The following is a 14,900-nucleotide window of genomic DNA, read 5'->3' on the forward strand; positions in this document are numbered from 1 at the left end:
TCTTACATAAATGTTATTACAATCTGACTCTTATTAAGTTATTCAATTATTTAATACAAGTCTTAAACACTTCAAAATATGCCAGTTGCAAGTTTATGTTGTAGGCATGCTCAATGAAAACTAAAAGATGAAATATTTTGAAAAATGACACAGACAACATGAAAATGTGCCTTACAATCTGACGAAAACACGAACTGAATTAAAACGGATATGGTACTTAATAAAAAAATATGAAAGGAAAAAAGAGTACAGCCAGAGAGCATAGTCACGGCCGGTGTAAACACGATGCGCGTGAGCATTGGACGAGTCTATGAGGTTGCGAAACGTAACCAAGGGGTGCATAGGCCAGTTTGATGCAATCACTGATACTGTGCAGATGGTAGTCACGCTCCCTCTCGAGAGAGTTGTACTGGCGGTAAACATCAACCTGTAGTGAAATGAGTCCATTGACAAATAAATTAAACAATAGAGTCAATGTTTTTATCGGTCTGTAGCATGTGTTCTCTGTCACACACATTCACTGTCCTTGTCACACTGCCTCCAAACGTGTATCCTCACTGCTTTCCCCTCCACGTACCTCTTGCACCAGTCACCAGCCTTGAGTATGCTCTCGGTCTGTATAAGTATAATAACAATAATAATAATAATAATAATAATAATAATAATAATAATAATTCGAAAGAAAGTGATGATGATTTAACTACATTGGTAATGCAGAAAAAAAAAATCGTCATAATTATGTCCCAGAGGCTTCACTATTCAAAGATACCATATTTTTTTTACAATTAGAGCAATAGTAAAAAAAGAAATAAGTAGGCCTATATAATTTATAGGCAATTATCTACTCTGTGTAGCTCTACATGATCCATGAGCCATAATTAATGCAGTGATGTCAGAAATTATCTAGATTACATGGACTTGTTCAATAGAACGATGGTAATAAGATTAGGTTACTTTCTGTGTATAGTTAAACGGAATGGAGTCTTCAAGATTTATTCTCTACGAAGGTCGGCCATATTGAGTTATGTAAACTTGATAATTAGCAATTTATCTGGAAAGCAGACATCTGTATTCTTAAATCTTGATGAAATTCAAGAAAAGCACTGAACAGAGAAATAAATAATGTTATATATTTACAAATATTCTGAATACTTACCATAAGAAGCCATTGTCCATCTTTTCTAATATCGAGAAATCTGTCAGAAAAGTAAAAGTACGTATATCAAAGTTCACACTATATTAACAATGTTCAATATAAATTATATTATTAACTGTGTAATGAAAATACTTCCTCCCAAGAATGATAGGGTGTTCTGCTGAAAATAGATGCTGGTTTTACTTTAGATGACTGTTTCCTTGCCAACAAATGATTGATCACAGTGGATCTAATTATGAACAGAAAATTTTCTTGTAATATGCATCAAACATTTCTATACAATAAGTTTTAATACAAATTTTTAACATTTCTAATGGTATCTAATGACTTGTGACACGTTGAACATATTTTCTACTAATTTTGTAACAATAATAAAATATTGTAGTCACTCTAACGTACTAATTAAAAAAAATTGTTTGATATTTCATACGTACACAAATTACTTCAATTGAATTACTGTAATTTTATACAGGACTAATTATATTTCTTGGTGATATATATTTCTGAGTGTTGTATATCTGCAATGTATAACTGAATACCCTTTACAAATTCCTAGGTTTAATAGAAGGAAAAGAGCATGTATAGGTTTCGTTAAGAACCCCTGTCCAGATACATGCCATTTTCATGTTGTAAGCTGCAAAATCAATGATCCTGTGGAGCCATAAGAAAAGTCTTGTTTATGAGACTTTCGAGTTGGAGAAAGACAGGAATTCCTAATCAAACTTTTATCTACTCTGTGGTCTCAAATAACCCTAAAAGCTTTTAAAGAGAATTCAGTAATATTTATTTATTTATTTATTTATTCTGGTGTAGTTAAGGCCATCAGGCCTTCTCTTCCACAACACCAGGAATACAAATACAATAACAGAAATAAAAAGGAAAAAAAACACTATAAACGAAGTAAAGTCACACAAAAATATACACAGGTTGCAGTCACACAAACTTTAAATGAGTGATTAAGTATAATTAATTGTATCCTAATTAACTAACATAAACAAGAAACTTGCGATTTTAATCTGGAGTAAAAAAAAACACAAATCGACACTTCTAGCAATGTCTAAAAAGCATTAAACAAGACAAAATTTTCCAATTTAATTTTGAATTGTGATAAAGTCCGGCAGTCCCTGACATCATTAGGTAGCGAATTCCAGAGACGAGGTATTTCTACAGTGTAGGAGGATGAGTATAGAGACGTTCTATGATGAGGGATAGAAAGAAGTGCTTGATGTCGGTTTCGAAGAGTTCTAAGAAATTGAAAGTGCGATACGAGATAATTCGGAGTAGAAGTATGCATGATTCTAAATAGAAGAGATAGTGAATGTATTGTTCTTCGTTCCTTCAGACGCACCCATGAAAGTAACTGGAGGGAAGGTGTTATATGGTCAAATTTACGAGTATTGCAGATGAATCGTATGCACACATTATGAACACGTTGTAGTCTCTCAGCTAAGAGTGAACTTACATTAGTTAGTAAGGAATCGCAATAATCAAAATGGGGCATTACAAGCGTCTGAATAAGATTCTTTTTTAGACTAAGTGGTAGAAATTCTTTCATATGAAACAAAGAGTGAAGTTGAGAAAATATTTTTTTGCAAGTGTGTGTTACTTGGGTGTTCCAATTTAGATCGCTATCCATAAAAATGCCAAGATTTTTAACTGTTTCACTGTATTTAACAATAATCCCATTCAATGTTATATGTGGTATAGTATCACTATCAAGAGTACTTCGTAGACGATTATGTCCCATTACGATTGCTTGCGATTTCTCTGGATTTAACCTTAATCCAAATTTGTGTGACCACAGTGAAATCGAATTTAAGTCTTCGTTTATTTTATTTACTGCGTCACTAGTCTCATCAGGGTGGAAATGCAAATAAATTTGCAAGTCGTCTGCATACATATGGTATTTGCAGTGTTTTATCATTTTAGTCACGTCATTAATATAAATCATGAAGAGTAAAGGTCCGAGAACTGATCCTTGTTGAATTCCAGATTTCACGACACACCATCTTGAAGAATAATCGCATGCAATGACACATTGTTGACGTTCGCGAAGGTAGGATTCAAACCAAGTAACAGAACTTTCAGAAAGATGCAGAAGTCTTAATTTACATAATAGAAGGTCCGTGTCAACTGTATCAAATGCCTTACTGAAGTCAAGTAATGTCAGTAATGTTAATTTACATTCATCTGTGGCTTCACGTATATCCTCATTCACTTTTAGTAGTGCTGTAGTCGTACTATGTCCATTTCTGAACCCGGATTGGTATTCGTCCAGTAAGGCATGTTCGGTTAGATAGTTCATTAGTTGTTTGTGAACAATACGTTCCAGAGCTTTTGATAGGGCAGGTAGGATACTAATTGGACGGAAATCATTTGCACATAATGGGGTTTTAATTTTAGGGATCGGACGGATAAAGGCTTTCTTCCAGAGGTTCGGGTAGGTAGAAGTTATGAGTGAGGCGTTGAATATATGTGTTAATGTCGGCAGTATTATGTCCAATATTTTCTTCAATAATATTATACTAATATTATCCACACCTTCAGCTTTAGAAGTAATACGTTTTATTGCCGCTCTCACTTCAGTTTCTGTGACATAAGTGAAGAAAAATATTTCTCTATCCGGAATTAGAGTCATTTGTAATTCGTTAACTGTCTGCTGTTTGTCGACCGTATCCAAGGTTATTGACTGTACCGTTGCAAAATGGTCATTTAGTTCGTCAAGAGAAGCTGGCACACTGTCTACCTGAGTCCTGGGATTTCCTAAGCCAATTGTCCGTAAGTTTCTCCACAGTTTGGAAGGGTCAGCTCCCCCCTTCAAGATGTTATGAAAATGTCTCAGTTTTGCGTTTCTAATGGCTTGAGTAGTTCTGTTACGTAAGAGTTTATAATAATTATAAGAGATTTCTGTCTTGTCATGTTTAAACGTTTTGTATGCAGTGTTTCTGTCCGTAATCATACTACGTATGTCAGCAGTCATCCATGGTGCTGGTGTTCTTTTTACGCGTTTAGATTTGATAGGAGCATGCTTGTCATATAAATTTATAATATACTCATTTAGTTTAACAAGTTTCTCGTCAACAGTATGTAAGGTCCATATTGAGTCCCAGGGAATCTTTATACACTGTATACAAATGGTTCTTTAACAGATTTTAAAAAAGAGCAGAAGCAAGTGGTACAAAACCTCCAGATAAAAGAATTTGTGTTCAGTAAAGTTGTTATCTATCCTCTGAGATTACAGAGCAGCAATCCAAGACATCTGCTGCCAATAGTGCAGAGGCCCCCAACTTTCTATTAAATTTATTTGTGAGTTTATAACAATGGGAAAACATTTAAACTCCAGTGGACCCCCTTTCATGTTAATAATATTGTGGGTAATAATACTGCAGACCACTTATAACAGAAAGATCACACATTCCAATGCAAAGGATACTGAAGTCATTCTCCTTTCAGAATACCAAATGCCAAATACAGGAGGGTGAATAAAAACCTGCACCAATAATCACTGCAGCATCCAAAAATAAAAATAAGAAATGGTAATTCTCCAGAAGAAGTAAACCAAAGGAGGCACAATTTTTTGCTTTCTGCGAGGTCTATGTACTGATCTTTCTGCTTGCAAATACTTTCAACATAACAATAAAAAAATATTTAAGTTAACTTTAAGTTCTTATGGACATCTGTACCTGCGCCATATTGACTGTGGAAGCTCCTCTCATTTCTCCCAGCTCAAGTTCACATCACACACCATGAACGAAAACATCATCCTTCAAATCCAAGACATGCTTACATACTATGTCCAAATACGATCTGCTTCGACAACAATCTGTGTCACCAGTATCCACTCTACCATTTATGTAGTCCCACAATGCACTTACATCACATGTCATGAATGAAAACATTTCCTTTCGAGTTCAATACTATGTTACATAATATGTCATAATAAGATTCTGTTACACAATTTCTTTCTTGGATTTTCACTTTGCCGAAAGGTCCTGGGCGAATTACTGAAGAAATGAAAAACTTCAGTTCACATATGCTGATTCGTTTATTTCTACAAAATAAACTAATTCTACACTACACCGACAGTAGACCTATTCCCATGTCAATTCCTAACAGACTAATTACGCCTATCCATAATTCCCTTCCATTATGTCACTGACAACATACATTTTCCCTGGACCTGCAAGTTATTACGAAATATCTGAGATGTTTTAACTGCTCATAGTGGCTAAGGCATCCAACAGTGGATCTGGTGGATGGTTCGAGTCCACCTCAGGCAAGGAATTTATAATAAGTTGCACGTAATTGTACATTCTGATTACAGGAATATCAAAAAGAGAGAGAGAGAGAGAGAGAGAAAGATGAGATGAGAAAGAGAAATAAGGGAAAAGAGAACTTAGTTCGGAAGAAATAGAGGGAAGTAACATCTAGTAATAAAATATTTAATATAACACCTGGTTCTGTTCTTTCCCCACATATGACTCCCCTAAAACCTCTCTTCTTAAGGTGGGGAACATGTGGTGGTAGTTCATTTCTTCCAGAGGATAACCTTCTATTCATTCAGAATTTGGCCAATAGACCTGATGTTTCAGAGCATGGTGAAGTTCATTTTATTAAACCAAAATACCTCAAATTTAGTACCTACATGAAATGTGTTAAAACTGTTTCTACCCAGAGTTTAGTGATGTATTTGCAATTTTAGTACTAGGCTATTTTACACAGTGTCTGAACTTCATTAACAATGTATTTAGAATGTGTACGGAGAAAGTCAAGCAATAATTGCACTGGCCAATTTATTTTTTACTCGTCTTTACTTGTATTTTTCATGTCAGGCCTGTATTCAAGTCAACTGAAATTAGATCTTCGGTATTATTATTGTAAAATTTACAATTTTGTAACTTACCTGTCACTTAACTCAAGTACACGTGATGTATTTGCCACAGCAATAATACCTGGAATTATAACAAAGCATAAATTATTCATTTTGTTGTAAGTTTGAGAGATTTTCATAATGTTTACCAAATATTATAAAACGAACATCAGATAGCTATCATTGTAAACTCCAGCATAAGGGTACAAATAATGGCATTGAGAACCGGCGTTCATTTGTTGTTTAAGATAAACGAAGTAGCATACATGTAGGGCCTAACATAATAATCCTGCAGATAGTATGATTCGTGGTTCTACAACACCAGTTTCCTGTGTATAGTAAAAATTATTAAGAAATGCCGGCATTCTAGGTTTTATAAGTGAAGAATACTGTTGGTGTTATTTACGCTCATAATTATATCACAATTGAGCAATTCACACTGTCTTCCGATGAAAAATCATAGAGGAGTAACCTGTAATGAGATACGATAAACTATAATCATGCTCGTCATTTTCTACAACGTAGGCCTACTATTTCTGAATTAAATATGCTGTCCACCTTACTTCTAACAAATGATTAACCATAACCCAAGCCCTACTAGATCAACTTCCCAGTTAGTAAATTTGTGTAGATTTTATAAAGGTTATGTAAATGTCACAAGAATAAAAATTAAACAGATAATACATACTACCCAAAATCATTAGTACTATTATCCTCTTCAACATCATTATTTTTGCTTTCAGTTTTCATAAAACTATAATATATTTAGTATTTACATAAAGTATTTTCAGTTTTAACTTCGTGCGATATTTCTATACGTCAAAACCATAAACAAAAACTTTCACCATAGAGCGACGTCATTCGACAACACACCTCCATTCCCAAATCAAGTCGCAAGCTCGCAACGTCACAACCACTCGTAGAATACCGTATACCTGAGTTTTTTTTTAAGATGGGACATGACCTGAAAGGATAAAAAGACATGACAGTCTAAGCGGCCGAGCTTGGAACATATATATATATATATATATATATATATACAGTGACGAAGTTCAATACGTAGTAAATAAGTAAATATGCATCTATAGATAGTTGCTAACCACTAGGATCGCCAATATCGCCTCATTACAGACAATGCGAAATAGTACCGGCACAGTCAATTGTTCCTAAATAGCACCCTCACACTGAAGCTTTGTGACTACCAGGTGCTACCACAGTCTACTATATACAGTCACGAAGCTAGAGTTTTGAGGATGCTAGAAACAATAGACTGTGCCGTACTATTTCGCATTGTCTGTAATGAGGCGATATTAGCGGTCCTAGTGGTGAGCAACTATCTAATGTTTGAATATTTACTACGTATTGAACTTCGTGACTGTATATACCTCTATTTATTTGTCTATGGTATATGCTAGACTGTGGTGCTACTAGCAAAAGGTACTTTTGCTACCACGCTGTCAGCTCATGAAAGCTATCAATTGACGTTAGATGACTGACGTTAAAACATTGACAATTGACACGAAGGTAAAAAGCAATACAAAAATCGACAGAGAATCAAAGACGAAACGTATCAATGCCAACATTGTGTGCAAAATAAATGTCGCCAAGAGAGCTATTAAGCACTCGCCACCGTGGGAACCTCTATTTATTTGTCTATGGTGGGAACTACAACCACAGTCTGCTATATACAGTCGCGAAGCTTGAGGTGTTTTTTTGCAAATCTCGTGATAAAGCGCTCCAAGCGATTAGCAAACAATAGACTGTGCATGGTCAACTTTGGACTGTGTCGTATTTCTATCGAGTGCTAGCTCGTTGCGTATTTCACAATGATGCTTGTGAAATGTTCGTTATTGGTTGTAATGAAAATGTTAATGGCTAAAATATAATAATTGGAATAATAATATGGGACAAGGAGGAGACGTTTGTAGTGCTATAAATTGTAGCAACAGTAAGAGAAAGAGGCCAGAGTTATCCTTTTTCCGATTTCCGAAAGATTCAGAAAGGTTCCTGGGTTTCCACAAGAATGCTGTGCAGGAACAAAACTCTTAATTTTGAAGTTCTTTGTGACTGTTAGAATACATTATATCCTTAAATTTCAAAATGAAATGTCTCAATCTAACCGAAAGGACATTAGATACCGGTTAAAGTTCTGTCACTTAGGCTGCTAAATTTCCAGAGAAATAACTTTATTTAGGTCTACTTTTTTTTTTCAAAGGATATATTTTTAATTGTAGCTATTAATTTTGTTATTATTTTTATGTGTTATTTTACTAAAGATGTAGAAAAATTAAGTTCGTTTTAATGAAATTTATTGATCACGTTTTATTTTCAATTCTGGTGGGATTATTGTTGCTTAGGCCTACTTTTTTCTTTCAAAGGATATGTTTTTAATTATAGCTGTTAATTTTGTTATTTTTATTTGTTGCTTTACTAGAGAAGTAGAAAAAGTCTGTTACAATAAAAATTTATTGATCACGTTTTATTTCCAATTCTGGCGTGATTATTATTGCTTAACCTCATCCCACTTTGTTAACTACGTAAGCCTACACTATAAGTACCGGTACACGTAAGTTACTCCATTAATTCATATTTCCATTATTATTGTTGTAAAGGGAAGTGCAAATTAATATTTATTGGTTTCATAGTTAATTATCGCTATAATCTTGAATGAGTGAAGCTATTATGGTAAATTTAAGTTCGTTTAGCACAAGCAAAAATTATATTAACTTATTTCTTGCAGGTATCTTCGAGTTTATGGTGGAATTTAATATACTTCATTAAAATAATAAATTAACTTTATGCATTTAATATTTCAATAATGGAAGGAAGGTGTTAATTTTTCCAAAAGAACACAACGAAAGTATAACATATTTTGTCGTCTGCTAGGAGAGAGATCTGCGACAAGAGGAGTAGAAATATTTCTACTCCTCTTGATCTGCGATGATGCGGCGATAGTAGCGATCCTAGTGGTGGGCAACTACCCATGTTTGCATTTTTACTACATATTGAGCTTCGCGACTGTATATAGTAGACTGTGCTACAACTTTGGCAACTCAACATTTGTTACCATAGCAACAGCGCGCCTCGCGGTACTGTGCTACCCTAGATTTAAGCTTAGAGTGTGATATAGTATATATACAGTCGCGCAGCTCAATATGTAGTAAATATGCAAACATTACATAGTTGCTCACCACTAGGATCACGAATATCGCCTCATTACAGGCAATGCAAAATAGTACCGGCACAGTCTATTGTTTCTAGCACCTTCAAAACTCAAGCTTCGTGACTGTATATAGTAGACTGTGGTGATACGCTGTAGTGAACGCCTACCTAACTCTGTCAGCTGTGGTTTCGCAGCTATTCATTTTTGCAAAAGTTCGGAAAGCGGGCACAGTTCCAAAATAACTGTTATGTTATTTTTTTACCCACCCCTACTCCTTGTATCCTTACGGCTAATCATTTGACGTGGTTTACCTGTACCATTTTATTTTATTCATTAGATAGGAAATGAAAAGAATGAATATATCTGGCCTCTAATACTACATCATAAGTTCGATTTTTGGTCGTGGTAGCGTGGCCGAGCGGTCTAAGGCGCTGGTTTAAGGCACCAGTCTCTTCGGAGGCGTGGGTTCGAATCCCACCGCTGCCATTCTTTTTCTTCTTTCTTTTTTTTTTTTAATGCATATTTTCATTTTATGCTGTTTTTGTATCTTATGGTATTTCATTATAATATTGGTATATTTAACTAATTAATTCATTATGTACATATTATTCAGTTTTAATTTATGTGTACCAACTTTTATAAACTTATTTCATGTAACAGAAAATTGAATTTTAAAATTTTACATGCATAAAACAATTTTTTTTATATAGAGTAAGGAAATAACTCGACTACAGTTTAACAGTTCAGTTCGCAGCACCCTTGAATACCATAATATCAGGCCTCAGAGAGATCTGCATCGGAGCCAAGTAGAGCAACAAACACCCTCACAAGATGGAGTGAAAGAACCTATGGTACATGCAGTGGTGATCATTTTTGTTGGTGGGGCCAGATATTTCACAAATTTTGCGATCGTTAAATAATGTACCAAGATTTTTTATTTCATTTTAGTTAATTGTTTCTACTTAAAATAATACAGTCCTAAGTAATACTACCACCTACATAATAACGCAAATTCAACATTAAACTCACTAATTTGCAAAATTATTTATAAAGAAGATGTGCTCGTTTGTCCTTTCTGGCAAACTTTTCGATGACCGTTCTTAAGTTCGGAATTTGATGAAGATACTCTTTAGGAATAGATCAGAAAGCCAATGAATTCAGCTTATCTTGACCCAAGAGAAATGTTTTTATCCTGTTTAATGTTCTGAAACTCCGTTCTGACACAGTTGTTGAAACAGGTGTTGTTAATGCGATTCGAAGGGCTTTTCCCACTTCAGAGAATGAATCTTCAAAGGAGTAATCCATAAAAAAAACTGAACAAATCACACACAGAGGAAATGTCTTTATATGTATCATTTCGATAGATCAGTAATAATTCATTAATATATTTTTCTTTCGAAATTAAAGGACAGTAATTTTTTACGAAAAATTAGCCAGGTCGGTGGGGAACTTATGTCTATATGAAGCAAATTTCTTTGGATCACACATATTAAGGCTGCCAAATATATGTGACTGCAGGAAACGTAATTGAATTGATTGATAATGATATCACATATTTCTTTGGCATCTGCCGACAGGTTTACTTGCCTACTGAGTTTCAGCCTTTTTCTTGGAGGAAACGAACATTCTTCTTCATCATCGACATTTATTTCATATCTATTAGTGTTCTCTCTTATTTCCATTACCGATGCAGCTGACTCAAAATGTTGTAATGCATCAGATATTCTCAATCTATTTGCAGTTTGCATCTGTATTATATTGTATAATATATCAACATGTTTCATTAAGTCATAAAATAAATTTAGAAAAACAAAAATTCATTATTATTTAACAAGTTTTTGGCCAAAAACTTCTCTCACTGTTATGTCATTCCATTCATTTGAGTCACCTCCCTCTTCAACCCTTTCGAAGCATTTCAATAGCTCCGCTTTATTTCCCTAAATGGAAGATACAACTCGGGACTGAAAGTTCCATTGTATTGCTGAAATGGTTGGTATGTGCTTACAGCACACATATCGCAGTAGGTCACTGCGTTAGGTGAAGTGGAGAAGAATGCTATGAATCGAGTAATATTTGCAAAAAAACAACTTCACTGATTTAATGCGTTTTGAACATGTATTTTTTATAACTAAATTAAATTGGTGGGCGTAGCAGTGAACGAATTTCGCATAAGGAAATATTTTCTTCATCAAAGTCTGGACCCCACCCTGATTTCCACTCATTACTGCAGCACCATCATATGCTTGAGCTATGAGTTTATTTCGCTCAGACCGTTACCTGTGCAGTTGTCTACAGAACAAAAATATCTGCGACAGTTGCTTCCATCCATCAGCAGGGCAAGCTTGGACGGGCCCCAACGATCAACGAAGCATATACTCGTAACGGTAACTTCGTAACACTTCGTGAATTTCCGTCAGTAGCGAATGCGACATTGTACGCCGTGCACATGTAGTTGAGCGCTAAAGTGATTCAAGTTGTGGAGCCCTTTGACGCGGACCTAAGCTCACAATATTTAGTGTCATACAATCTTTGACGTTTTACTAACACACATCGAGTAATGTGATGAAATTTACTAAAACAATTATGAATCCAGTACACTGTCTTGAACAAAATTTACGTATTTTAAATGCGAATATATATATATATATATATATATATATATATATATATATATATATATATATATGTATGGGGGACGAAATATTGGTGGACCCTAAGGACCGGCCACCCCTGTGTATGCACCTTGTTTTATAATGGTTCACATTGCATTTGTTTATATACATGTACACCTATACTTCAATAGTTTCATTAGCGTATTCATATGGCATGTCTAATCTGAAGATGACTGAGTCGAGTCAAAAACGTTCATATCTTAATTAAAAATGTGTACAAATAATTTTTAGTTATTTTGTTCCTATACAGGGTGATTCATTATTATGTGTAAATACTTTGTGTGTGTGTATTGTAGAGGTGAAACTAAGACTAAAACGTTCTATACAACTTTTTCTCAAAACCTTTAATTCCAGAGTTCCAGTAGATGGCACCTACGTCATAGTAACTGCATAGGCATTACTGTTCTCCCACATATTTGGTGTTGTATTGTGGGGAATCAGTTACTCGGACCTCGAGTTCACCTCTGTGGTTGACTGGGGAAATCTACCGCGCATTCTTGGAATGCGAATTGCATAGTCTGCTACATGATATCCCTTTTCCAACGCGAGTGAACTTATGGTTTATGCACAATGGTGCTCCTGCGCATTACTGCTGCAACGTAAGGGTGTATCTCAATGCTGCGTAGCCAGGTCAATGGATAGGTCACACAGAGCCAATTCCTTGGCCAGCCAGATCACCGGACATGAACCCTCTGGACTTCTTCAAATTGAGGGACAGCACTTTGAACATGCATTACACTAAGAATTATGCAAATGTGTAAAGTCTAGAAGAAATTGCTTTACATTCTTTACTGTGTTTGGTTTTAGTTCACAAAACGTGCATAAGTGGACTGCCGAGGATATGGATTTAGTGACTTTGGTTATTTTTGTATTGAAGTCCAAATGCACTGTACGAAAGTAATAATTAGTTTACATTTGGCGTGTTATCCTTTCTTTGTTTGGGAGCGCAAGTTCCACGGAAAATGGCGTTAAGTCTGGAATTAAAGGTTTTAAGAAAAAGTTGTATAGAACGTTTTAGTCTTAGTTTCACCTCTACATTACACAAACAAAGTATTTACACGTAATAATGAATCACCCTGTATAGATAAGCATAGACGGATCCTTGTATTTGATTTAATAAAAAAAAATCATGTGTATATATATGTTTAAGATATCAGTATCAACAATATTAACTACTATACCAGACGTCCCTCCCCCATTATCTCCTGGCCTAATTGCCTTTAAACAAACAACAATACCAGAAGTGTGTCAAACTCTCATAAGGTAATTCAGAGAATTTATTATTGTCAATCTACCAAATTCACATAACCAGTGGCATGTGATGGAGTGACGTGAAGGGAAGCGGTGCCTGTATGTATGCCATTGCTATACTGGGCTTCGATGCCTGTTGCCTACATACAGTGTTTCCATGGAATTGCTTCCCCGGAAATGTCATCACTGCATACCACTGCACATAACCATGTAATACTTTAAGGAAGTAGTGGACATTTTTATAAATAGATCCAATAGTAGCATCATATTGGAAAAATAATTATGATTTGAGACTTTCAATATGGTACGAGCCACCAGCGTGGCTCAGTCAGTTAAGGTGCTTGCCTGTCAGTCTGAAGTTGTGCTCGGGCGAGGGTTCGATCCCCGCTTGGGCTGATTACCTGGTTGGGTTTTTTCCGAGGTATTCCCCAGCTGTAAGGTGAATGCCAGGTAATCTATGGCGGATCCTCGGCCTCATCTCGCTATCTCCAATCTCATCGACACTAAATAACCTAGTAGTTGATACGGCGTCGTTAAATAACCAACTAAAAAAAAAACATGGTACAGGATTTTTGTGTTTTGCATCATACACAATGGCGGTGCGTCCTATGCATTCAATGATTCAGAGAACCCCCAGGAAAAATAATTTAATTGTTTAAATAAATTTATTTATAATTTACACTGCCATTCTTTGTTTCTTGCTCATCTTTAATAAGTTTACTTGCAGCTCTGATGTATTTTGTCGTATGAAAACCTATGAAGTACAGAGATCAAATACCTACATGCTTGTACGCTTCCAAGATTCAATTTCTCCTCTGAACCTCGCCAAGCCAGCTACTGGACTTACGTGTGGGGCAAGATGCAAGCATATTTGCTGCAGGGCAAACATGTGAATGTGCTGGCCCTTGAACCAGCGCAGCTGTACTGTCACGTATTTGTGAGACAGCCAAACCTCTGGCAGAAATTTAAGAAGTTAGCTTCAATCTGTAGCTGAGATCACGTTTTTAGCACGTGTATTGTGTGTTATTGATTGTTGTATTTATTAGTGGTTTTTTGCAATCCTTTAAATGTCCATTTAGTCGTATTTTAGTCTTAATATATTCACCTGTGAGTGTAATCAGTGTTTGTTTCCAAAGAAAATGAATAATGTTCAATATCTTTTACAAACAAATTTTTCAGTTTTAATCTTGGAAGGTAAATGTAAAATAAAAAGCTTGGAAAGCCGTTACCTCAACTCGATTTAAAGCAAGCACAAACACGCCGAGGTAAGATATTTTGAAACAACTGGATTTTCAGTTGTGAATCTACAAATAAATTATTTGTTTCCCATGCCTGCTCTTTGCTATGGATAAAGATACGAGCTGGACATGCACTGGTGTGTCAGATTTAAGCCATTTGACACAGAAAATTAAGAAACATGAGGAATTTATTGCTCATAAGAATCAGTGGCGTAGCCAGACTAATTATTTTAGGTGGGCCAGATATGCAGGGTTTAGTAAGTACCTGGCCCATCTCCTGACAATGGTGCTGCCATCAACTCTCTTGAAACTCATTCTCATAAGTCTTATTTAATAACATGCAAAATTATGATAAACAATCATGCAAGGCATACCTATACAAACGCTTCATAAGGTGAATTGGAGCTGTCGAGATTTCCTAGCAACAAATCTGTCGATTGCTGATGATGGGTCCTTCAACACATCCCAACTTTTCTTCCTCTCAATGGATAGAATTGCTAGATTACAAAGCCTTGTGCTTGACATGATTATCGAATTTTTCTTCGTTTCA

General features: G+C 35.4%; 1 protein-coding gene and 1 non-coding gene across 3 annotated transcripts in view; one reads left to right on the plus strand and one right to left on the minus strand.

Moving 5' to 3' along the window:
• Tmx3 (Thioredoxin-related transmembrane protein 3) overlaps nt 1-6,893 on the minus strand; it is a 53,113-nt gene extending 46,220 nt beyond the window's left edge. Inside the window, exons 1-3 of one of the 2 annotated variants that reach the window (XM_069845498.1) lie at nt 6,715-6,893; nt 6,060-6,108; nt 1,157-1,196 (exon numbers count right to left, since the gene is read on the minus strand). In XM_069845498.1, the coding sequence (XP_069701599.1) occupies nt 1,157-1,196; nt 6,060-6,108; nt 6,715-6,754 (129 nt within the window). In that variant the 5' untranslated portion in view covers nt 6,755-6,893. Of the gene's footprint in view, nt 1-1,156; nt 1,197-6,059; nt 6,155-6,714 lie in introns of those variants that run through there. The other variant, XM_069845497.1, reaches the window with a different exon arrangement.
• Nucleotides 6,894-9,593: 2,700 nt separating this feature from the next.
• On the plus strand, nt 9,594-9,675 carry TRNAL-AAG (transfer RNA leucine (anticodon AAG)). The gene has a single exon. It is a non-coding gene; the product is annotated as a tRNA-Leu (tRNA).
• The last annotated feature ends 5,225 nt before the right edge of the window (nt 9,676-14,900 follow it).

This window comes from Periplaneta americana, chromosome 14 (genome assembly GCF_040183065.1).
Source record: "Periplaneta americana isolate PAMFEO1 chromosome 14, P.americana_PAMFEO1_priV1, whole genome shotgun sequence".
Classification (NCBI taxonomy): domain Eukaryota; kingdom Metazoa; phylum Arthropoda; class Insecta; order Blattodea; family Blattidae; genus Periplaneta; species Periplaneta americana.